The following is a 26527-nucleotide window of genomic DNA, read 5'->3' as shown; positions in this document are numbered from 1 at the left end:
AGAAAACAATGATTATTTATTTATCAGCAGTACTGGGACCTTGAAACAATAACAAGCTGTTCAGCCACCTAAAAAAGGTCTTTTTATACATTTGTGGGAATGTCAGAAGGCTGTTGATTTTTTCAAATGTTCTGACTGAGTTTGGGACAATGGGTGGAGCAACTTCTACCTTCTGCAGTCCTCATTGGTGAATTAGAGTTGCCTGTAGCTTTTTAACAAATTTTTATCTTGAGATCAAGTATAATCTATCTTGGAATTACTGCCCTGTGAATTCCAAGCTCAGGGCAAAAGTAGGGTAAAGGTAGATACAAAATAAAAGCAAAGAAATAAAATCCGAAGGAGCTGCAAATGGAGGAGGGATTTGGTCTTTTCTTTAAAGAAGTACCTGAAAATTTACTTCAATGCATTGAAAAATAAATTGTTTGGTTTCGTAATTTTCCAGCAGAAAGGAAACTGTATTCGAGACTTTCAGAATATCAAACAGGAGGAAAAGCAGCAGCTCAAAACATATCTCGTCTGTTTTATGGAAACGGAAATAACACCACTAGATGATGGAAGAAAAAATCTTTATAAAACATGGGAATAAGGATACAACACATCTACAACTGTGAGTCTGAATTATAAAGAAAATTTGTCAAAAGATCACTATGCTCCAGCTTGCAAACCTCTGTATGTTATGGTGTGATAATAATTCGGATGTGCTGGTGAGCCCTACATAGACTGAATGTCTTTTTAATCGAAAAACCTTTTCAAAACAACAGATTGAAGAATAATTAAACTTAGAAAGGTATTTTCAGTGACCGTGGGGATAAGAGATGAGGTTGTGAGGGATCTCTGGGGGAAATCCAGGCACAGGTGAAGGAAAACGTGGTGTGAAAATTGGAATACCTGAGGAACCGGAGAAGAAGAAGAAAGCCACCATAAGGAGTATGGCAGTGATGAAGGAGATTCTCCGATCCAGAAATCTCTTACTCGTTGTTCTCATTCCACTTCTGCTTCTTCCTCTACCACTCATATACCCCAGCAGTGTAAGTACATTTTCATTTTCTTTTTAACAAAGCCTCTGAGTGCAGCAGGTAGTCCTGCTGATTAAGTTTACAGTGTGCAAAACAAAAGCAAAGACATCAAGAAGCACAGGTCTTAGAAAAATCAAAGGCTCAGATTTGAAGGACTGTGAGGGTCCCTGAGAAATCATCACTAAGAGCTTAGAGCTACCTTGTGTCACAGGCAGAGCTGAAGAGCCAGGTGAAGCTAGAAAAGCACTGCTTTAAAGGAGAAATTTTGGATCTCTTTCTGAAATAATATCTGTGTGGAAGGGGGAGCAGAACAAACACATCCATGATATTTTCCTTCAGGAGAGGTCTTTAAAAGGAATGCTTGTAGAGTCTTGAGTTTTTTAGCAGCAAGTGTGCATGGGGGGACTTTCAGTTTAGTGAGGGTTTATAAAGACACAGGTGAGGCAGGACCTAGGACTCGGTGACAAGGCATTGGCTGCTCCAGAGCAGGTGTAGGCACCTCTGCTGGAACATTGCAGCTCTGACAGTGGCTTGTAAATGCTGCCCCAGAGACATGCACAGCAGTGCAAAGGAGGGAATATCCTGTGCCTAACACACACTCCAAGGAAGGAGGGAATGCAGCTGTGTTCCCCACACTGCTTTGGACATACCGAATACCGTGACCACGTGGTAGAGTCCTTTCTTTGCACATCTCTACAGTTGTAACCCATAAAATACCAATGTTCTGCTACCTTGGAGAGGTGGTGATATTTAACTTAGCAAAATCTGCAATGCATTAAAAATCTGCAGCTTGTCCTTCCCCATCGACCTAGACATAAATCTGTCCAAAAGGTGCAGCAATATCCATTCCATCCTCTACCCTGCTAAAGATTAATTCTTCCTTAAAGTATCAGAGGATTCATGAATACTAGCACTTTATCCAACAGAAATGCAAAGGATTGGAAATTGCATAGCTGATTTCAAAAACAAAAGAGTAACATTTTGTTTGGAAAATAAACCAGGATTTGTAGAAAGGAAATGTTCCTGCACCACTGAACTGTGTGTTGCACTTTGAGTTTTCCTGCTTTGAGCTTCAACGTATTTTAGCTGTTCTCTTACAGTAGTTTTTCATCCCTTTTACCTCAAGAGAGGGAATGAATAACAGACAATTGTGCTCTTCAGGGAGCAGAAAGGGTCACCCTTTCACAGAGGCTTGTTTTACAGCAGGGTTTAATCTCCCCTGATGTCACTGGAAGGGTGACATGAAAAGAGATGCTCCCTGGCACGCTCAGCCAAGGGGGTTGTAAAGCACCTTATGGTTGTTGAAGCAGGAGTTCACTGACAGGATTGCTGCAAGAATTGCTATTGCACAGTACAAGCTCCTCTGCACTGTTACTCTGCACCTGGTGGTGCTGCTTTACTGCAAAGTGATATGAAAATCCATCCAATTTACATGCATTTTGTACATATCTGAGTGACCACAGAGGGTAAGGTACAGCTGACAATCTGACCAAGAGCTGGACAAATGTTTATAGTGCTATTAAGAAAACATCTACACCAAATAAACTCGGCTTCAAGTGCTTTTGTGCAGATTTTACTTTGTTACAACCCATTGACTATGATTACTTTTTGAATATGAAGATTAAATTAGATGCCTGCTCAGATGCTTGTATTTTTACAATTATATTAGTTTTTTGTCATTTTTATAGAGATGGAAATTACCAGGTCATTTATATTTGCATTTCTGCAGGGAAACAGTTTGCAGTTTATTTGATGATACCAGCACATCTCTGGAAATGCCAAAGGAGCATTATATGTAGTGGCAAGAGAGATCAAAGGGAGCACAAGAGCTCAGGATTGTTTGTACATGCTGCTAATGGGAATAAAGTCCACAGCTTCTTTTATAATATTTGTGAAAATAAGTGGTTGGGTGAAAAATAAATTTGAGAAAATTTGCTTGAATTCTCTTTCCTCTTCAAAACCCACAAGTTTGGACATATATAAATGCCTTTCAGGTCAAAAAAGTGAGTGTTTTACAAACTGAGTGTCTTTTCGTTCTCTCCTTATTTCCTTCATTGTTTACAGTGACATGGGAGCATTTTTGCTTCTTTTTTGTAATCTTTATCTACTTTTTTTTTTTTTTTGTCATAAAGCCACCAGAGATGCCATAAGGCATGCCACACGATTTCAGTCAGCTGGGGACAGGCTTTTTGTGACCACTGTTCCTGTGGCCACACTGCACCCAGACATTTGGATGACTCCTGAAAGTCACCTGTTGGCAGAGTTGTGAGACCTGGAGTACCAGGAGATGTTGGCATCTTGATATGCCAAATCTGCAGAATGGACCCCAAAGCACAGAATATTCTCTGTAGAGCCACAGTTTACATATTTTCATTCCCCTTTGGTTTTATTTATACAAGCTGAAGGATGGAACTTTAGCATGATCCCATAAAATCAAAGATGTTATTCCAGAGGCTGGACTACCTCTTTGCAGAGCTTAACCACATGTCTGCATGAAAGATATGCAAAGGGAAAATAATTGGGCAAATTTTCAACTTAGACTTTATTCTTCCTTTTAACAATTCCGAGATCCTTGGATATTTTAATTACAAAAATAAATGCATGACCCTTGGGGTGGAGTTTTTAGCCATGGCTTCCTTCCAGCTCCTCTTTTCTTTCACCTAAGGGACTGGCTGAAGACAGATACTTAGATGAGAGTCCCTCCAACCATCCCATGTTTTCCTACTCCCTGTTTCAAGCTCTGAGGTGGGTTTAACAGAACTTTCCAGCTGTAAAACAAGTGAGGAGGGTGAAACAGTTAAAATTACACTGGCACCGCTTCAGTGTAATACTCAGTAGCTCTGGTAACCATTAATTAAATATATAAACTCAGTTAATTAAATAGAAGAGATTAATATGGTTTCTCTTGGAAATAAACTGGGAACAAAAATGAAGTTGCCAGACAAGCCGATTAAGATTTAGTGGAGATTAGCAAGCTTGGCTTTCCCAGTACTTGCTTACAGTTTTGTACCATTTAAAAATGCAGTTTATCTGGGTTTTTTTTTTAAAAAAAAAATTATTAAAACCTAGTGTTATAGGAAATACAACAACTTAGTTGCCATCCCAGTTAGGTTTTATTAGAGATGAAAATTCTCTTTGTCTTATTCCATTTTCACTACCAGCCTACTTTATTGACACACACAGAGTAATAAAATAAAACAACAATCACCCAAAGAAATTAAAGAGAAGTACATTTTTGGAGTGAGAAAATGGTCTGGATTCAGCTTAGGCTGAAATTTACCTTATTAATTTTGGCAAAACACACATCTGGACTGCTCTAAAATAAAAATTATTGATTCTTCTTTCATTAGAAGTTCGTTTTCTCCTCAGACAACTGCTGAATCTGATACAGAGCCCATGCAAACATTAGCAGAAGCTGATGATTTAAAAAAATTAAAAATGATTTAATGATGAAATAAAAAAATTAAAAATGTGTCAGAGTCACAAGATCACAAAAAAGGCCCTATGCTCTCCTCTGTGGAATATTATCTTGAGACATAATGTAGTTAAAGGTGACTGAGCAGCAAGCTGGCTACTCCAGAGCTACATTTCTCCAGCAGCCTTTCAGGTACTCTTTTCAGCCTCTCAAGTTATTGGCATTTTTCTCCTCAAAGGAAGTTAGGTTTTCTTATAAATTTCTTTCAGTTATATTGGTGTCCCTGCTTAATAGAATCACAGAGTCATAGAATCATTTGGAAAAGTTGGGAAAGACTTCTAAGATCATCAAGTCCAACTGCTAACTCATCACCTCCATGTTCACCCCTAAACCATATTCCCAAGGGCCACATCCACATGTCCTTTGAAAGCTCCCAGGGGTGGTGGGTCCACCACCTCTCTGGGCAATCTATTCCAAACCCTGACCACCCTACCAGTGAAGAACTTTTTCCTAATATCCCATATAAACCTGACATGATGTAAACCTAATTTGTTGAATTATACCAGTTTAATGTTACACTTTTCTGAAATAGGAGTCAAAGCAAGACCTGAGAGGTAATTTAAATCCAAGCTTCTGAGCAACTTTGGTTACAATTCTTACACAGGTAAAAGAAATAGTACATATCAATCTGTCTTACCTTCCTCTCTGGACTGTGTCCTGCCTGGTATTACTGTAATCTGTACTTCAAAAAAAAAATGAACAGCTGATTGTGGCTCTTTATTAGAGGTAATGTAAAAATGACATCTATAAAGAATTTAAATACAAGCTATTGATTCATTTCATTGAACCTACATCCCTGTATAATTTTACTAGGCTTTGCCACTTTGTTCACAAAACTGATTGAAAACAATGAAATTTAAGACATGCTCTTTGATTTGCACATGGATCTGTGAGAACTGCTTGTGTGACCTCTTGAAAGCTGCTTGACTTAGAAGTCATCCAGCCAGGATGGATGTATAATGTATAAAATTATATTTTAAGAGACTCAAATAGCATTTTTGAACAATTAATTTTCTAAACAATAGCCAGTTGTGAGCTGAGACTCAGTTTGGCTCGATGAGCTCATATGGAACATCTGGTGCATAATGTCTTCATATACATTATGTCTACATATACATATACAAATAAATTTATAGCTGAAGTAAATCAGTGCAGACCTACTAACTGCCATAGAACAGCAAGTTAAGGCAAATACAGGACTTGGCTTTAAATTTGAGAAAGAAAAAAAAGGTAAAACCTTTTCTTGATGATAGTTTCTGTAATTATTATCAGCAGGTATCCCCAGGTTTCTAAGTATAGCATCAGGAGAACTCCAATGAGAGGCATAAATAAAGACATTATCTTAGGAATGGACCAGAAGACTTCCATACACTAGCTGTGTTTTCCTGTAAGAATATTCATCAGATAGCACTTTTCTTTATCATATCCCAGCTCCCCATGACTGCTCACCATGATGCTCTCATGCCTTTTTCTACCAGAACCTTGGACAGCAGCAAATTTGTTTGATTAACTCCATTCACCCATTGTCTCCAACCCTGAAGGCCTGTGGTCTTCCAAAGGTTTGTAGAAATGACCTGAGCAAATAAAACCAGCTAAAAAAAGTGTTTGCACACTGTTCAAACAAACAAACAAACAAACAACTCAAGTTTCCAGAGCATTTCCCAAAATAACTACAGGACAGTTTTATGGCAGATATGAATGCTGTAATCTGGTCCTGAGAACTAGCAGTTCTTCTCTTTGTCCAGGACTGGAGAGAAAAATATGCAGAGATAACAGGTCAACAGGTCTAATCTGAGGAACCACGACTCTATGCTTGGTAAATATTGGATTAGGGAAATCAAACAAATTTGCAAATGCACTTGAAGCCATTATTTTGCTGAAAAATAGGCTTATCCCAATGCTTTGCCCTGGATTATGTGTGAAAACGTTCATTAGGGTCATCTTCTGACACTGTCCTTTGTCCTTTGGATGTCCTTTACATCCACTACCAGATGGCAGCCAAGATTTCACACCCAAAGAGCTGCACCTTTGGAGGTGCCAAGGCAGTCCTTTTTGGTTTTTTTTAAAGCCAGGCACCCACACTCTGAAGAACACTGTGGGTGAGGTCACAGGGCTCCCCACAGCACGCGGTGGGGCAGCACCACTGATGCTCTGTGCTCTGTCCCTGCAGGAAGCCTCGTGTGCCTACGTGCTCGTGGTGACAGCTGTGTACTGGGTCTCTGAAGCAGTGCCTCTTGGGGCAGCAGCCTTGGTTCCTGCTTTCCTCTACCCTCTCTTTGGGGTCATGAAGTCCAGCGAGGTCAGACCGTTGTGTGTTTGTATCATTTAATGTTCTTACTCTCTGCTAATTATTGGAACGAGGCTGATCTTAGTGCAGCAGCAAGACTCTGAGGTATGGGAGGCAGAAGTTTACATCTTGTAATGTGTAACTGGGTCCCACCAGCTCCTTCTTCACCTGAAGATAGATACAGGATATAAATAGGCTATATTAGCCAGGAGAGATGTCCATCTTTTCCACTACTGCACCAACAACAATTACCAAAACCATTGCACCAAAGAATCCCACCTTTGCCCTCCTCAAATCCGTGTAAACAGCAGCTATAGGATACTCTGAAAAGTTTCCTTCCAATTTTATTTATTATGGATGTCATATAAGGCAAGAGGCTATATATGCTAAAACCAATTACCATTTATTGCAAAAGACTAGATAATTTTGATATCCAGGTGAATGTCTAGTCCTTTTTCAAAGCTGTAAGCTACTGCTGCACTGTAGCCAGGAGTTCTCAGGCAAAGGAGCAGCTGTACAAAAAGGTCTCTATGATCAGCCAGTCCTGAATTTGCTTACTTGAGGTTTTTTTGAATGTTAATTTCTTTCATTATATGCCAAGATTTTTTTTCTTTTTTATTTTCCCTACAGCATTTTTTTTCCATCTCTTTTTGGGGGATGAGGGGACAACACATTTGATTTAAGGACAAGTAGTACAATAAGAATACAGAGGAATATATAGAAACCATAAAATTGTTGGATTTCTCTCACAATCTTGCACTGGGAATGCCTATAAATGGACAGAGACAAGCATGAACCACAAGTTTTATGACTGCTTATTCCCCCAAGTTTTGTAATAAAATGAGAAACATTTTCATACCAACAGAATTCAGTATTTTCACAATCTTTTCTTCCTAATATAAAGGTAAAGTAGTTGGGCATTTTCATTAAAAATTTGGCAGCACATTGGAGAAGGAAATTTAATGTCACCCTGGGAGAAATTCAATGCAATAGCAAATAAAGTGACAGTGAGACAGACTACTGCAAAGAATGTATTATTTGCTTTAGGAACTGAAATAAATCCCTGCATTCAAAAATAAACAAATATGAAGATGCTGCAGTATTTCCAATCTGCTGTTCTGGAGTGATTATTGCCTAGATAATTACTACTGTTTAAGCTGCAAATTACTCACAGGGGCTTAAGAACATGAGCCAGTGTGTCATATATATTTATGTTGATATTAATAAGACTTTTAGCATTCACTTATTTCTCCAAAGTGGCTATGAAAGGAATAAAGGAGAAAAAAAAAACAGATCCTTCATGCTACTGGATTGATGCATTTCCTCCATTCACCTCATTATTTTTTGAAAAGGTAGCAGGAAAATAAAGAAAGTTAATGAGAAAGAAATCAGTGTGAGAAAGCCAAAAAGATGATATTTAAAAGTTTTGGCACACAATTATGATGCCCAAGTTTATTTAGTCACCGCAGGGATTTATTAAATAAATGTCATTAAATATATAACTTGTTGCAGATTTCACAAAATAACATTATTGTTATTCTTGCACTTTATGGAGAAGAAATAGAAAGGACAATAGAAAAATTATTGCTTCGTCTGATCTTACTTGTTTTAAAACACTGGCACCTACATTTGATTAGAGAACTAGTTTTAAACCGAAGAAATTATGGTTTTGAACAATTTTCCAGAAACAGCATAGAGAAGATTGCATCAAAATGATATGAAAATTTTTGCTAGATCCCAGGCATCTGCTTGCAAGTTTTACTTTCTCCCATTTTGTTTGTTTTTACAGAAGTATGTGTGTATGTTTGTGCAAGAATTTTATGGTTTGCCTAATTTGTCATTTTTGAAGTTGCTTCACAGAATATCTTCTCATATTTTAGCAAGACCCACATCCACAATTCCTGCTTTGGATGTGGTCTCTGAATACTTTACTGAGCCAGTGATGGTTTTTCTCATTGTCTTTAAATTAATTTTTCTTGAAATTTTTCCCTCTTTTCCTGATAAAATGGAAATGGATTTCCAATGTGACAAGTTTTGGCTCAGGATTTGTGGATCACTGCAGAAATATACTAACCATTTTTTATTGCCTTCAAAGACCAAGTCCCAAAGGACTTTTTTTCTGATGCTGTAGTCCCTAGGGATGCCACACTTTGCCCAAAAGCTGAACAAGACAAGAATAAATATAGGCAAGACAGACAACAATACCTCCAGAATGAAAAAGCAGATGAAGCACATGAATAAGCTGCCCTCAGTGCAGTTTTGTCTGTGCTTGTTTCCGTCTGAGCCTAGTTGAGTATGACTGAATTACTGCAGGCACTGAGCCTCCTGCTTGCAGATATAACATTTCTCTTGATCTCTTCAAAACTGGGAAGACTATAAACAATAGGGGAGAGAGCCTTATTTGTGAACAGAACAAGAAAGAGACTAAAGAGAATATTTTGATTTATGAGTACTTCATTTTCTCCAGCTCCCTGTCCTTCCTACTCCAGGGAGTGCAAAAATGCACAATGCTATATTTCTTCCCATTCAGCACGCTTTCTGTGTGCTTCCTTAACTGACTGCTTCCCCCTGGCCCTTAATGCAGGTGGCTGCTGAATATTTCAAGAACACAACTTTGCTCCTCATGGGTGTGATTTGTGTGGCAGCTTCTGTGGAAAAGTGGAATCTCCACAAGCGAATTGCCCTGCGCATGGTGATGATGGCTGGAGCCAAGCCAGGCATGTGAGTGAACCTTTGGCTTTGGGGTAGTCTGAGGCTGAGAGCAGCAGCTTGAAACCACTCTGATCTTCCCATCCATGGGCAAAAGCTGCCTCGGTTTGGGGCATTTTTCACACCCACCTTTCCTTTCAGAGTTTGAAAGCTTACAGGTTTTCTTTCCCCTCCTTTTTCTGCCACCTCCGGCTCCCCGTGTCTCCCCGCGCTGCGCTCCAGGCTGCTCCTCTGCTTTATGTGCTGCACCACGGTGCTCTCCATGTGGCTTTCCAACACCTCCACCACAGCCATGGTGATGCCAATCGTGGAGGCAGTGCTCCAGGAGCTGGTGAATACTGAGGAGGAGTGCGAGGTCATCACGACTGCAGGCAGCACCGTTGCTGAAGAAAACAAGCCAATAGGTATTTGTCAGTATTGGCCACTCTTTTCTCATTTGTTTATCAGTGACCACACTTGTTGATATTGTTCAAATTCTATCCAGGTCTGATCTGTCTGACTTAACACTGCCAAAAACACTGATATGCACTCTTTCTTTTTTGTGATATTCCTTTCAAAAAATGAAAAGAAGTTTTAGGAGTGATGGAAGAATAGGACTTTGGAAAATATTTATATTGAATTAGGGTGTCTGCTGTATCTGTGTGTCATAAACTCTTGGTTGTAGGATTTTACAGGGTAGTTAGAAGGAAACCTTTGGTAATAAAGTCCAGGAAATTTAGAAGAAGCTCAGAAGTTTTGTCTTGACAATCCCATAATAAAAAATTGATAAGAGCTCTAATGTTCATTTTGTTCATTCCTTCCCAGATGGAAAAGGTTTAGGGAGAAAAGAATCCCTTTTTTTCTCTCACTTTACAGTCTCCAGGCTGAAAATTATTTAATCCAACCTTGTCTCTTACATGTAGGCATCATTGCCTTTTAATTGCCAGATGCACATGATCAGTACACTACAAAACAATAAAATGCCACATCAAGAGTGCACTACCTGAGACTGTTTGGGCCAGCTTCTGTTTGCAGCAGCTCCTCCAGGTGCAGTGGTGGGACCCATGGGCCCAGCTCAGCTCTCACCCCACGGGCTGCTCTCTGTTCCTCTGTTGCAGGTCTCAGTGAAAAGCACGGCCAGCCTTCGCTGGAGCTTATCTTCGTCAATGAGGAGTAAGAATGAGCCCTGTACACCAGGACTGGACATTTGAGCCCTACACAGGTTGCAATGAGATGAACCCAGGAGTAGAGCCAGGAAGGGCAAGCAAGACCTTACAAGTGAATGTTTCACATGTGACTGACAAGGAAGGCTTACATGACAAATGGGATTAATGCGATGGTCTGGATCTCACTGAAACTTCACAGTATTCATTTATTTTTTAACACTATGGATATTTTAGGGAGAAGGAAAATATTTCTGGGGGTTTGAGAGCTCTTTTGAGGTCTGGGTTCGTGCTGTGTAGAAAAGTGCTGTCCATGGATTTTTAATTCTGTTCCCCTGAAGGAACAGTGATGGACAGGATCCAAGCGCAGCATGGACTGCCCACAGGACATATCCAGAGGGACAACACTTACAGAGAGTTCCTGAAGAAAGTCTGAGCTGCCTGCATTTCAGAGAGAGATGAGAGTGGAGGGCGAGGGGACATGGGGGGAGGAAGAACCCACAAAAATACCACCTCTCATCCCGTAATAAATTTTCTTTAAATATAGACAAATTTCTTCATAAGTTTGAAACACTAGTGGTTTCTATTTGGGCTAGAATCTAGTAAGGGGAAAGGATAAAACAAGAAAATTGCTTTGTCAAATTATCTAATTAGCTATCAGTTCAAGATACACAAGACAGCATGCAAAGTTAGTGTCCTAAAAATTTATTATAGGCCAATTTTGAGGAGCATCTTGTGAAGTGTGAGAATAAAAATGCACAGTCCCTTTTTGAGCTCCTTCTGTATTGTTCATAACTATTCAAAACAAAAGAGAAACATTTTTTCTTTTACTTTACATTTTAATTAAAATTATTTGGGTTCTCCAATATTTATGGTTATCTCTTTTTATCCCAGCCATACTTTCTGTGCAATATAGAATCAAATATTCAGATTGGCATTGTGCCATTTAATCCCTTTAAACCCTATTGAAGAGCATGTGTGGGATATTCTGTACAGAACTATTATTAAAATAGGATTACTTGAAAAAGAGCTTTGAATTTGGCAGGAAAAGTAGCACATCTTCTGGAAATAAGCTCAGTGGATTGTTTGCATGATCCACATGCCACACAGGGCAGGTTTTAGGGAAGGCATTAATGTGGTACAGGTAGGTACTCAGAAACAACATTGGAAAAGTTGGCAGAGGAAGAACTTGACTCAAACAGGCAGCAGTGGTGCTGGGTTGCCTGGTGATTCACTCCACAGAGTCCTCTCCTAGAATGGGGTAAATATTACCAAGAAACAAATCTTTTCTTGCATGGAGGTGGGACTCCACGCTTACACAGCTAGAGACTGAACTGTGAAACATAATAATGACCCTTATTGTTTGGCCAAGAGCTCACATAAGAGGTTGTAATGAGTAGTGTTCAGCATTTCAGTAGGCACTAGCTCTCCTGCAGATGTTGCCCCTCCTACCCACGACATGTTCCTCCTGCAGGAGCTGAGTGAACAGGCATTTTTAAAGTATATTTCCCTTTCTTTGTTTTTAGTGCTACTACTGACTTCAGCTCCTTGATGCACTCAAAGGTATTGTCATAAGTGGTATCTTCTGTGCTACGCCATCTCCTAATGCAGGAACCAGTAGAACAAAATGCACACAGCTCTGAAAAAAACTTCTGGTCCCTTTATTTCAAATGTGTAGTGCTAAAGGAGGTATTGCAGAATGTCCTGCTTTGTATTTAACCTGTCAGCCTGCTTGCACAAATCAATAGGGGAGCATTAGCTCCATAACAGCAGCAGCAGCATAAGTACAAAACAATCTAAGTCTGTTGTACTCCTTGCTGCAGACCCTGAGATCCAGTCAGCAAAATAACAATTCCATATGGTTTCAGCAGCCTGCACATATCACAAACTCACAGGCTCAAGGGACCTGGTAGAGTCTCCTATGTGACAGAGGAAGAAGACATAATATCATTATAACCTGACTTTAAAAAAAAAGAGCAGGGGGTTTAAACCATTTTTCTATCCCCAGAGTAAAACTAACAGCTGATTTTTAGTGGGTTGGATTTTCTTATAGTTTTGGAAACTTTTTTCTTTTTCCTTTTTGGCCCCAAAGCCTGCCACCTGCTACCTTTACAAAGCACTACAAATTCTATTCCAAGTGCCCCTAGGAACACAATAAAGGCTAATCCAAAGGCATTTTCCTTCTTGCAGAGTATGAACGGTGTGCACATGATAGCCAACCCTATTGGAACAATGAATTCCACGAGCAATGGGCAGCACCTCCCTCAGGTAAGGAAATGTTAGACCTGGGGATGAGGCAAAAGACAGATGGGAATATCACCTGCTTCCCACTGTTTCAGATTTGTTCCTTGAAAGAAATCCTTCTCCATGGTCTCACCACAGCCACATCTTGGCCCTTTGCCAGTTCTTGCTTCCATTTAGATGCACCCACCACGGGTATGTTCAGAAGACCCTTCCCCAATGCCTGGGACAATTCATCTAATTTTCCATCCAGTAATGTGATCACGAGTTTCCTTTATTATTTGACTGTAATAGCCACTTTGTTTCTGCAAATCCTCCTTGGGCAATTGCCCAACTCAAAAATAACAACCCCTGGCACACAAAACCCTACTCAGAATGAAAAAAGCAGCAGGCACAGACCATTAATCTGTTCAGGCACTTTGTTAGGTACTCTTAATAGCCACTTCCTTTTTTGTCTTCCAAAATACCCAGGCTCAAAATCCTCCATTTAATCAATTCATTCTGGTATTTCTACTTCTCTTGAGTGGATCCAGGATGAAATTGCTGTTTGGATGACAATTCTGTAGTATCCTAATGGCATAAGTTTATGTCCACGAAAGAATAGGCTAAAATCAACACATGAATTTGCCTTCACAGTTCAAAAACAAGTCAAAATACAAATTAGTAAATGTAACAAGCCTTTCTGAACCACTTGCTGCTGTTTTCCTCATTCTTAAATTACAGGGTACATGAGAAGTGCCTTGAAGTACTGTACCATTTTTCCCAGTACAAGGATTTGATCTACCAACACAGTTTCCTGTCACTGATAAGAAAGCTGCTTTTGGAGCAAAATTTTCTGGCATCTTTCCTTCCCACTGCTCAGCCTTTTCCACACCATTTTGAGGTCTCCATCTCTCCATCCCTAATTAGAGGCCCTGAGCCAGTTTAAGTGTGAAAAGTTCACCAAGCCTTTGTGTGGTGGCAGCTCCTAAGCCTCAAGGATTATGGATTCTTTCTGCTCAGTGCTGGCATCCCGTCCCTGCAGCCCTCAAAGGCTTTTGGTGTCCCACTGATATTCCAGTCAGACCTGGAGCTGGCCCAAACCTTAGCCAGAAGTCCGATTACTGCTTGTTCTACATTTTTGTCACAGACCAGGCAATTTCAGGCCCTGGGGCAGGTTTCCAGGACTGATCCCAGTTAATCCCTGAGAAGAAAAACCTGGCCTCTTACACAAACCTGTTGCTTCTCTGGGCCCCCTATGACTCTGGCATTAGAGCAAGCTGGGCTGCAGTTCTGATCACCTGCTTTCCTTGTGAATGTGTCCCCTCACAGGCTCAGATCCTGGTCCTGCCCCCTGAGCCCTCAGATCTCGGCCTGAGCAGCAAGTACCAGACCAGGCATGACCACATGGTCTGCAAATGCCTCTCACTGAGCATCTCCTACGCAGCCACCATCGGGGGGCTCAGCACCATCATAGGCACCTCCACCAGCCTCATATTCCTCGAGCACTTCAACAAGTAAGAGACACTGGGGTTTGGGGAGAATGGTGGGTGGGTCATTAGCATCCTTGTGGGTCATTTCCTGCCTCAAGGAGCCCCGGTAAGAACACTCTCTCCGAACGAAAATTCTGCTCTAATGTTATTACCAATGGTTAATGTTTGAAAGTTAATATATATCCATGTCTTTCATGCAAAGTACAAACTCCTTAGCATGTGGTAACATTGAGGTAACATCAACTTCTTTTGATTCGACATACTGATTATCATGAAGGCAGCAGGCACTCTGGAAAAGTAAACACTAAAGCTATGAAGAAAGAGCAAAGAAGACAAAGAGGTACTCACAGAAGAAGAAATGTCATAAAAACAGCTGCTCAACATGCAGTGGAAAAAAAAACCCACAAAAACAAACCAACTTAGATATGTGGCCTTACACATTTGCTCCAGAGAAGATGAGAAGCAGCTTCCTGATCACCCAAGTACTTCCTTTATGATAGACCCAGGGTTCTCAAAGACATGGACAAAGACAAAGACACATCAATGTCAGAAACATGAATGCTTTTCTGTCAGAAGACTGGTGGTATTTCTCATGCACAGAAACACATCCAAGCTCAGATCTGATTCTGACCATCTACTGCTGCCAATACTGCCTCGATATCTCTCATTTTTCTCTCTTAAACAGTGGTAGCAAAGAAGACTAAGTTCAGAAGTCATGCTCAATCCAAGGATTTGGATTTTATAGAATTTTCCAATATTTTGCTTTTATGATAGTCGCATCAAATGTACACATCCAACATCTTTGTCAGAGCACAGCAGAAATCAGTCAATATTTGTGTGTCCCATGAGAAGACATAGAAAGAGGTTCTGGGTGAAATCATTCTGAAGTCTGACAACCGTAAAAGAAGCTTTAATATAAACCACAGGTAGGGATGGAGTTTCACTTCAGGTATTTCCAGGTGTTTTTGAAGCTGGCCAGACAATCCAGACTATCTGGTGCTAAAGGTTTGGAGAGCTATACTGTTTGTTGCTTTCAGTCTCCATAGGTAATGCAGCAGCTGCAAATGCAAACTGATGGAATTTTCCTCTTACCCCATGTCAGATATGTATGCCTATAGATGTGTGTGCAACTATGACTACTGGAGGCCCCTGTCCCTTTACTGTTCTAACCTCTCATGCATCCTCTTTTTCATTTACAGCCAGTACCCAAAAGCTGAAGTGGTGAATTTTGGAACTTGGTTCCTGTTCAGTTTCCCCATCTCCCTCATCATGTTGGTGCTGACTTGGTTCTGGCTGCACTGGCTGTTCTTGGGCTGCAAGTGAGTGGAAATTGTTCAAAATATACAGATTACAAAAGCAGGGCACCCACAGCTCCTCTCAAACCTGTCTCATAATGAAGTTTTGACTGGCAAATGACAGAATTTAAGGCACAATTTCCTTCTTCTTGCCAGAACAATTACCAGAGGAAATCTCACTGCTTAGCTACCCTTTACAGTACCTTCTGCACAGACAAAAGTGTAGAGTATTGCTGCTTGAGATTGAAGTGCCCAGGTATTGCTGCTAGAAATCTGCACTAAACATTCAATTGGTTTGGGCTTTTTTCATTCTTATGACAATGAGGATTCCCTTGTGGACCAAAAATCTTGTTATAAGTCCTTTTGAAAAAGCACAGTTTAAAAGATAAATAGAAAAATAGCTGCAAGTGAAAAAGTTACTTTTCAGATCTGCCTCCATCTCAATGAAATTAACATAAAACCAGTTAAAATTAAAGGTAGACTCCATATATATTTCTCTCTAAAGTGGAAAGGACTCACAGCCTAAGAGACAAATACCTTTAATACCAGTAAGTCCCTAAGCCCAAACTAAGAAAAAGTTTCAGTCTTCTAGTTCATATGTCTAGCACATATTGTCTTTACAAAGTTAATGAACACTGCCTAAATGTGTGCATTTAGAATGGATTAGTTAATCTGAATTAAACTGTGATGCAGACACATTTACTCAGAATTAAATTGGCCATTAATTTGATTTAGTTTACTTTTAAAAGTAAATTGAACTGACATCACTGTTTCACCCAGGTCAATGAATAAATTGATAATGAGTTCTGAATGCTTCTGACCTTGACTAGATTTGAAGAAGTAATTTAGAGGTGAATGGCTCCACACCCCTCTCAGTCAGTCTCTGAGTCTCGTAATTCCAAATGAAAAGGCTGATATAAATTCCCTCTACATTTTTTTTTCTTTTAATCTTGAAAAGAAACAAGTCCTAACATGACCCTCAATTAATTTGGTTTAAAAAAAATAAAATTTAAACTCCACATTGCATCCAAGACTCCATGCTGATTAATGTTGTTCAAAATAATACCAGAGACTGCAGCATTATTGACTTTTTGAGAAGCACTAGTTGATTCCAAGGCTCCTTAATCTCTGACTTCTATTCACTGCACTTCATTAAAGAACATATTATGTTGGGAGCTGGGCTTCAATACTCTGCCTTCACATCCTCCTGAGCCTGGAAACACTTAGAACATGTTGAAACAGCTGCCTAATGCTTGTGCATAAATGTTTAATGAATTCCTGTAATGTTATTTTCCTAAGAAGCCCTGTGCCATCAATCTGTTCTTACTTGGCTCAGCTGAGCAGCATTTCAGACTTTAAGGCCCTTGACCAGGTCAAGGGTGAAAGAGAATGGACACATCAAGGGATCTTTTCCAGCAAAGAAGAGCTAAGGGTGGAAGTTGTACAGAGCTGTCCTTTATAAATCATATCTAGCTCTTCTCCTCCAGCTTGGAAGCTCTTCCAGCCTCATCTCTCCCTCTGATAGAGTTTACCAAAATCTAACAGCAAGATTTGCAAGGAAATTTAAAATGAGATGAAGGGCAGTGCTAAGTGAGCTAAATAAATGCATTACATATTCCCATTTGCCCATGGGAAATGAAAACCCTGGTTAAGACTTTTTGTGGACCAGACAGGACCCATCTGGATATTAAACAATGAAAATTCCTTTGCGAGTCTGGCCTTAAGCAGATACATTGAGGGAGATTGCAGTCCGTGTTTTGGCCAGTGCTTGGGTGTCTAGTGAGGTACCAAGTGACATATTAAAATAGCAGGAACTATAAAAGCACCCCTTACCAGCTAAAAGGACTATAAAAGTTGTGCTGCCATGGTACCTGAGTCACTGCTGCTGCCTCTTTTAGACTGGCTTAGGTCCTGTTACACCTCTGTGTGACAGAGGGTACAGCTGAAGTGAAAAAGAGGGATCTGTGGCTCAAAGCACAGTAAAATAACACTTCTGGAAAGAAGAGAATGAGAGGGCTAAAGTGAGCTTGAAAGCATCTTAATTTCAGTTAAGAATGTCCATGACTTCTTATAGAATGAAGGCAAACTGGATAAACTAAGGAATTCACTTAACATCCATACAAATGTTAATATTTCAATATTAAGGGTCAATATACCCAGCTAGGGATTATGCTTGTGTTTTCATGTCCCTGGCAGAAGTACAGGCATTTTTCACCTGTAAAAAACACCAGGCTGACTCCCCTGGCCTCTGTGGTGCTTTTCTGGCTGTGCCTGATTTAGAAACAGCAATCATTGTGACAGTATAAGCATAAGCAGTCAGGTTGTGGCAGCTAACACCATCCCAAGCACAGCTTTCTGTCATTATGAATCCTGAATATCCAAGGCAAATATGGTCTCCAAAGCCAGAGCAGGCCCCAAATATGTTGGATAACCCTGATCCAACTGGAAAGCATAGTTAGCCCATGAAAAATTTCTATTGATAGCTGACCTCTGTCACAATCTTTCCACGTGGTGAGGGACACTAGCCATGTCTTTTGGAGGTTTCTGGCAGCTCTCTGAGGAAGCCTACGCAGAGGGAGCCCAGCCATGGCTCAAGATGGCTCAGTGATACCAATCAGTACTAGTCAGAGCACCCTGGGGACTTTCCAACTATGTCTACAACAGAATCTTAAAAGAACTTGAAACCAGATTAATCAAATATCACACGCAATAATTTCCTTTCCCATTGCCATCAGGCCTTGCCCCAGTCACATATCTCCCAACAGACCCTGATACCAGAGTTTTCAATCTACCTCACTGCTGGTTTGTTTTTTTTTTTAACTACTTTTTCTCCCCGTCTTTATGCCCTTGACTAATTTTATTGTGTTATCTCAGTTTTAAAGAGACTTGTTCTGTGAGCAAGAAGAAGAAGACCAAACGGGAAGAAATGTCAGAGAGAAGAATTCAAGAGGAATACAAGAAACTGGGAAATGTTAGGTAAACCAGACCTGCCTTCCTTGGGAATTTGCCTCTCTAGGCCAAACCATTCTCTCCTATTGCTCTCCATGTTGCCTTGGGCTCAGGTAGCTTATTCTAAAGCTCCCAGCTCATTTTCCTCCCTTCCAGGATAGAAATAGAACTAAATGCAAAAACAAACGAAAATCAAAGACTTTGTTACAAGCATGCCTAAGCTAACATGTGACTCATCTATTTCTGAGGAAAATGGGGGGGAAAAGGGAGGATTTGAGTTTATTACAGGGTTCAAAGGTTATCTGAGACAGGGTTTTTCTTTGAACACTAAAGGATCCCTTCTCCTAATTCAGGCACATACTTATTTTAATGGATAGAAGTTCAACAGAGGCTTTTTCCTATGCCATGAGTTGTCCAGCCTTCCCAGTCGCCTATAATATTTATGCACGATGGCAAGAAATGTCTCTTGAAAAGATTATTTGGCAAGATTTTCATTTTCTAAAGGGCTGATATGGCACAGAATTCCTCCTTCACAAAACAGCTTTGTGCTGTTTTAATGGAAATATTGACAGATCAACTGCCTGAATATGATAAGCTCTGAAACTAGACTGTTGTTCAGGCTGTGCCTAAATATGAAATCTTTCTTAATTTAAATCTATGCTAAATTAAAAATCCTTAAGCCACCTCAAGTATCCTCAAGTCACCTTGTGTGCTCCATCTGTGCTAATTTACATTGTCATTTGCACTTAGGTTTTCTAAACTTCTAAAAAATGCAAGACTATGTTTACAGTGGAATGCTAATATGAACTTCACCTTGTTAACACATTTAATCAGATAATAATGCAAATACAAAACAAGCATTTAGAAATATTTTCCTTCAGGTCTTGCTCATGAATGATCGTATTGCAAATACAGATGGCTATTTTTAGCCTATTTCTTACTGGGTTTAGATGGTTTCAAGCTGGGAGCCAAATGTAGAATTCTTTAATTCAAACTAATCTTCCTTGCTATTTTTCACATGGTTTTTATCCTTTTTTGAAGCCAGTTTCTACTTTCTTACTTCTTCTGGAACTTGCTCTTCATACAGACCTTGGAATTACTTCCTAGCTTTCTCTGTTTTTCATTTCTAGCTATCCTGAGATGGTGACTGGATTCTTCTTCATCCTGATGACCTTGCTTTGGTTCACTCGTGAGCCTGGCTTTGTACCAGGATGGTCATCTTTTTTTGAGAAGTGAGTAAAACCCCCTAAAGAACTGCACAGGAATACAACTTTGCTTCTTATGACTTCCTACTATATATATATATATATATATATTTTTTTCCCCCTAAGACATCATCAACCACATTTAATGAAGCAGTGGAAAACGGAGTCTTTTATTAAAAAATTAGAAAAATTAGGATTTTTTTTTTGCTTTAATTATATTTGTTTGTAAGGTGAAAAATTCCATTCTGTCTCAGTATTCAAAGTAAATTAAGTAGAGAAAGTAAATTAAATCACTTCAAATGTAATAGAATAGGAGGGTCAGATTTTGAGCTTAAAGTATTTTAGTGCATTAATAAAGAAGTTTTCACTAGAATATATTGCAAGTATAATTGAAATTAAAACTTTTGACAAAAAGTCTTTTATCAAGCAAATGTCCACTCAATTAAATATTGCTGAGAATGATGACTGAAGCAAATAATTTTTCTTTTATTTGAAATAATATTGAAACAAATTACATTAAAGCTTATTTTAACACACTTTGCACATCAAAGTATAAGTGATCTGAATGTAAGTTTTCTTTATATTGCTACTGTATAAAATTAATTTTTATTCCAATTTTGAGAGAAAAATGATTTCTAATACTGTGATTTTATGATGATCACTGGAGTTTGGCACTCCTCAAAATACTTTTACAGAAAGAGTTTTAAACATTTAATTTAAAATCAATCTACAGTTCAATTCTAAAGGATCAGTTTGGCTTGGCTTTTCCCCAGAATGTGTTTACTTTTCTTACCACCACAGTAAACACTACATTTCTGTACCTCCAAGTTAATAGATTTGTAAACCAAAAGGGACTATTTTTTTTTCAGCTAGAATGTTAAAAATTATTGAGCTGTGATTGAAGCTGGCTACCAGACTCAGTTAATAAATGGGAAAAAAATCCAATTTGTAACTTTGACATGCAGGCATACTTTTCTAGTGGGCTGTTAGTATTACTTCAGATGTGGGAATACAACTGTACCTGCAGAAATGTGCTTGGAGCTATGTACCTGCTTTGGAAATGTTTCTGTTAATGTGTTTTTATGAAAAAAAATCCCGCTGTTTCTTTCCTAGGAAAGGTTACCGGACTGATGCCACTGTTTCTGTATTTCTTGGGTTTCTCCTTTTCCTGATTCCAGTAAAAAAGCCATGTTTTGGTAAAAGGAGAAAAGGTGAGGAGAATGCAGTAAGAAAGAGAGCTGGTACATTTTTCAATGATTTTTCAATTATTTTTCTTTTTTTTTGGTCTGTAAAAAGTTCCCAGAAGATAGTTTTATGTTGGTAAGCCAAGGTTCAGTTTCTCCTCTGATACCAGCCCTTCCTGCACCAGATCTCCTTTTTCTTTGCCTTAATTCATATTGTCTCATTCAGAGGGTGACAAACAGGTCTTGAATCTGAGACTGCCCCCTCTTCTGTGCTAGCAGAGTTATTAGACTTTAGGACCAAGGACTAAGCTTTAGGAAAGGTTTAGATGGAGTTCCATATTAAAAAACTATATTGCAAAATCAGCTCAAGATAAACCCAAGTAAAAAAATTAGTCATAATTTATACAGTAGAAATCACTGTAATATCTTAAGATAAACAAAAAAGAGATCATAAAGTGCCAAACAATGTTCCAATTTTGTGCAATGCTTCTCTCACAGATTTCTTGATAATGAGATTATTTCACATTTGTTTGGGTAGCACTCAGTGGTTTGATTGGTTGGCTGTGCCAGTCTTTCAGCAGAGCTGTATGAAACTAGAATTTTCTGCACAATCTTGTGCAGAGATTATAAATTTATATAAACATATATTTTTACACTGTCATATATTGTACAGGTTTTAGGAAAATATGAAACTCTCTAACTCCTTCAAGAAAACACTCAGGCACTAAAAAAACCAAATGTCCTCAGATAAAATCTAGGGGCCTAAATGAACTTCATCAAGCATCATGGCCTGCTTCATAGCCCTTCTTTGATAATATAATCCCATCATAACACCATCTCTGTGGTCTACAAATATATGTACATTCATATCACAACACAGCTCACAGTCCCTCAAAAAGCTGTAACACGAAAACACAGGGGTTTACAACTACTTACATCAACAGAGCAGCCAAGGGAAAGTCAGGGTGTGTGGAATGAATACACTGCATTTTCTGAGGCCAGGCTATCCAGAGAAACAGGCTATGCACTACCTCTTTTCTTCTCTCTCAGGTAGTCCCATGCACAATCATTTATGTTCTTGTGAAAAAATGAGACAATCTTTGCAAAAAGGGCTGTACACACACTTTATTTGATACAGGAGATGGTGAAAAGTCAACAGACATTAACACACTGGAGCCCATCATTACCTGGAAGGACTTTCAGAAGACCATGCCCTGGGAGATCGTAGTGTTGGTTGGAGGAGGTTATGCCTTAGCAGCTGGATGCAAGGTACTGGTGTAGTTTTGGGGTTTTTTTAATCCTCCTTCCTAAACATATTATCAACCTGCTCTTTTATTCCTTTGTATGCTCCTCAGTTTGGATTTATGATGTGGACTCTTACAAGTTTGTACATAATGTAGTAGGCTGCACTCCCTGCACTCAATATATGTCTTCCTTGCTATTTATTAAACACTGCAGTGAAATCTAGTTTACTGAGAAAAAGGAAATGCAGAAAGCATAGACCTAAACATTATTTTCTGGTGGGATTCTCTAATGTAAACTGGCACAGAAAGAAGAATCTGTTTTTTACAAACATACCAGATATTTACTAATTCTTGTGCTTCTGTCCTTTCCCCAGACCTCCGGCCTCTCTACATGGATTGGACGTCAGATGCTCTCCCTGAGCAGCCTTCCCTACTGGGCTGTAACTCTGCTGGCTTGCATCTTGGTGTCCATAGTAACAGAATTTGTTAGTAATCCAGCAACCATCACCATCTTCCTACCTATTTTATGCAGCATGGTGAGTTAAAATAGTGACATTTTTAGTCTGTTGTTTCCTCACAGGCTTGTGGGAATTTTTCAGGGTGTCAGGGTCTTGGCACTCTGTTCACACGCCTCACCATGTTCACCCAGCCTCAGTTCCCAAGCTACTGTTCTGTAGTCTTGGAACTAGGAAAAATAATACAATTGGGCAGCCAAAAGTGTATCTGAGCATCAAGGAATTTATAATACCTATCAGGCCAAGTGCACTGAGGAATTCATATGCCAGGTACAGAAAAGGTGATATGGAATCAACGAGTTAGGTGAATTTCACATCAAGCTTGAGATGCTTTTGGCAGTGTTATTTTAAAGGTGTTGTTCATTACATAGTAGTCACCTGCTCCCTACTTGTGAGAAAAGACTCGAGTCCTGAATTTTATTTCAGAATTAGAAGTGTTCAAAGGGTTGATCTGGTAAGTATACTGTCTTCCACCATGGAAAGCAGAGATGTTTGTAAGGGGCAGAAAAACATCAGGATGCTGTTGACAAAGGTAGAAGAAAGAGATAGTAATTTAATTTTATGTTGGAATAGCAGTTACAGAAAAATTTCCTTTTTTTTTTTTTTTTTTTGTTACGTAATGTGAGAATTTTCTTACCAAGAATGGAGGTCATAAATCATCTCTCCCTATTATAACTATTTTATGGGACTGTCCTAAAGCATATTATGGGAACAGTTCTGAGTAAATATTAAGATGTGGTCAGATCAAAATATGTAATTGTGTTTCTGTGGCTTAGGAATTCAGATTTGCCTCTGCTCCATGCAGAAAGGGATTCTCCTGAAAAAATATTCAGAGCACCGATTTACTTGTAGCATGAAATGCCATCTTAAGGCAGACTCTCTTTTTAGATTGCAAAAGTAACCTGGAGACACTTCCCTCCCCAAAATAATTGTGGCCTTGTTTATCCTTCCTTTTCCCTCTCATACAAAACTGGGCCAAAGCGATGTAAATGAAAATGGAAAATTTTATCACCACTGAACACTGCATTCTTTAGCCCACTGTAAAGAACATTCCATCATCTCTGCCTTCTCACCATGCAAGTTTGGATCATGAACAGCTGGTTCTCTTAAGCACTATCCAGGAGGACATCATATAATGGTCTCACAACATATTCAACAACTGGAAGAAGGCAGTTCTTTGTCTTAACCTGTTGTGAGCTCTTGTGGATGAGGACTGAAGCAACAGTCAGTGTTAAAGTCCAGAAGACACAATACAGAATGGCACAGAGAACAAGTGGGAGAAAGAGTGAAGGTGTCCTACTGTAGTAGCAAACTCCACCCTCCCTCATGGTGAAAGGTCTCAAGAGAGATCCCTGGAGCCTCAAAATTATAGCACTGTTCTAAAAAAACCCCAACCAACCAAAAAATACTTCCACACCTAAGTTTAGAAATTTGGCAGGTGCGATTCACAGCATACAGAGAGGGTCCTTTCATACCAATAGTCAGCTGTGACTTTTATGGGTTAGGTGAAACACTTCTGTCCCTCTGTTCTTCCAGTCAGAAACCCTGCTTATCAACCCTTTATACACCCTGATTCCTGTCACCATGTGCATCTCGTTTGCGGTGATGCTGCCTGTGGGGAACCCTCCAAATGCCATTGTCTTCAGTTATGGGCACTGCCAGATCAAAGATATGGTGAGTCTTGGCTCTGGGTGTATCCTCCTGTGCTTCATGCAACTCCAACACCTAGTCCCACATCCAGCAGCCAACAATAATAATCAATAATAATAATTGCATTGGTGCAATAAAAATTATTATATTGGTGCCAATATTAATTAGTGATGTCTGCACTGCTCTTACACAATAGAGCTGTGAGGTTAAGAACAATCACAGATCTGCTGTAGGATGCACACATTTCTTAGCTGTATTTTTTTATGAATGTAATGGTCTAAAGAGCTTTAGGAGTACGCAATCCTTTGCACTGACCTACTACGATAATCACAAGAGAGCATAAGAAATTAGATTTATCACACAGCTCCACAGTAAGTCATGTGTGTGTGGTTTAATTCCCCATTCTGATTATCCAGTTGAGAACTCCAAGTGGCAAACTGAGCAGTGAATGAACTGCATCAGTCTCTAACTATCATTCCTGAATATTCCAACATGTACCCTGACACATATTCTCCCATGTATGCTTTTTTTCTTTTGTTCTAGGAGTCACTATACATAAATTATCACACTATACATGAGTCAGTATAGATCCTACTGCTTTTTTTTTGCTTTTTTTTTTTTTTTTCCTATGTTAACTGTTTTTGATCAAGTTACTCTGATGCATTTTGCTTTTGCAGGTGAAAGCTGGCCTGGGTGTAAATCTAATTGGTCTGGCTGTTGTCATGGTGGCCATCAACACATGGGGAATTAGACTCTTCCAGCTGAACACCTTTCCAGAATGGGCAACAGTCAGCAACATCACAAGCCAAACATAATCTTCAACGAAAAAAAGAGTGAAAGTGCAAGACCAAAGCAAGTTGGAACAAAATATTGAACATACATTTCATCTATGAAAGAAAGAAGGAAACTTGTGCATACATAGAACCAGGATCCACTGTAAAACCACAAAAAAAATTCACTGGGAAGTCTTCTGCAACAGCTTTTCAGTTCAGAAAATCAGCATGAGTTAAAAGGGGAGATTAGCTTTGCTCTATTGCTGTCTTCTCTGGGATACCATAACTCAGAAAAAATCCACTCCTCCAAATTACCTGCCTATAGCTTTTTCACACCATAGAGCAGTTATGTAGGACTTGTATGTAGGACTCCAGTAGCAGAAGACAAGTACACATACACTGGTGTACTCAGCAGTAGCAAATTCAGTCCTACTATTGGCTTCTACACTGAATGCAGGGTGAGCCTTATTCCCAAATCCAGAGGAGTTTTATAAGCCTACTTCTTTTGAAGGCAAATTCTTATTTTTTTGAGATGACTCATCACTGTATTGCAAAAACCACTTTTCCACCTAACTCATATGACCTGGACAGAAATCCAGCTACCAACTACCAGCTCCAGCACTTCAAAGGGATAATAGAAACCACCAGAGAGGAAGGAGAAACCTCCTTGGGAGGAGAATATGGGAGGTTTTTTTTACACAGCACTACTATAAGTTTCCAATATTGCAGTACTTGCCGTCTCAGCTTTGGAAGGAAGCTTCAGGAAGAGAAAGTTTTGTTCAAGACCTTTTTAATTATTGCTGCAGTGGGAGTTCTTTCAGCAGGGGAAGCTTGACCAGCAAAACCTTACCAGGCCAACACCCCCTATCACTCTCCTGTCTCTTTGGCTGCTGTTAGGCACTTGTGATTCCCCTGACAGACAAAGTCTCATCCCCGATGGCACTCAGTGCTGCTCCATGAGTAAGAAGGGAGAGGGCTGAAGTGGAGTGGTGCTGCTGTATCTCCCCATCCTATGCATTCACTGAAATGTCACACCCCCTGCTCTCTAGCAGCCCAGAGAGCAGGAACTTCCAAGGTAGGAAACTGTGGCTCAAGAGCAAATAACTACAAAGCCAAAAGGCCAACCTTTTTATCTCTCATCAACAAAGTGAATACCCTGCTTTCCTCGCTGGATCCCTCTGGCACTCATTAACTCTTCTCATGTATTATGTCCAGTTTTTAATAATTTCTTTAATGTCAATACATATAAGCTGTATATTAGAATGATTGAATCTCATGTAATCGCACATACACTTTAATGAATTTTTATGCTTTCCACTTTTAATCTAGTCTCTCTAGTTGATAGTGTGAATGTCTATTCTGCAAAAATA

At 39.5% G+C, this 26527-nt stretch overlaps 1 protein-coding gene across 1 annotated transcript; it reads left to right on the top strand.

Annotated features, from left to right (window-relative positions):
* Nucleotides 1–193: 193 nt before the first annotated feature.
* On the top strand, nt 194–26527 carry SLC13A4 (solute carrier family 13 member 4). Its single transcript, XM_015626955.3, has 16 exons — nt 194–1028; nt 6662–6790; nt 9363–9499; nt 9710–9891; nt 10585–10639; nt 12156–12192; nt 12820–12897; nt 14182–14366; nt 15542–15661; nt 18512–18613; nt 19717–19818; nt 20905–21002; nt 22114–22244; nt 22594–22755; nt 24271–24408; nt 25062–26527. Exons 1-16 carry the CDS (start codon nt 930–932, stop codon nt 25197–25199), a joined length of 1893 nt encoding a protein of 630 aa, XP_015482441.1. The 5' UTR covers nt 194–929; the 3' UTR covers nt 25200–26527.

This window comes from Parus major, chromosome 1A (assembly GCF_001522545.3).
Source record: "Parus major isolate Abel chromosome 1A, Parus_major1.1, whole genome shotgun sequence".
Lineage (NCBI taxonomy): Eukaryota > Metazoa > Chordata > Aves > Passeriformes > Paridae > Parus > Parus major.
This window is presented reverse-complemented; position numbering and strand designations above follow the sequence as displayed.

What these genes read in the sequence shown, in the direction of transcription:
- SLC13A4 (XM_015626955.3), top strand. Translation starts at nt 930, where the DNA reads ATGGCAGTGATGAAGGAGATTCTCCGATCCAGAAATCTCTTACTCGTT. An exon ending in GGGTCATGAAGTCCAGCGAG is followed by an intron (nt 6,791 to 9,362) that starts GTCAGACCGTTG and finishes CCCTTAATGCAG; the next exon opens with GTGGCTGCTGAATATTTCAA. An exon ending in CCTTAGCAGCTGGATGCAAG is followed by an intron (nt 22,245 to 22,593) that starts GTACTGGTGTAG and finishes TCCTTTCCCCAG; the next exon opens with ACCTCCGGCCTCTCTACATG.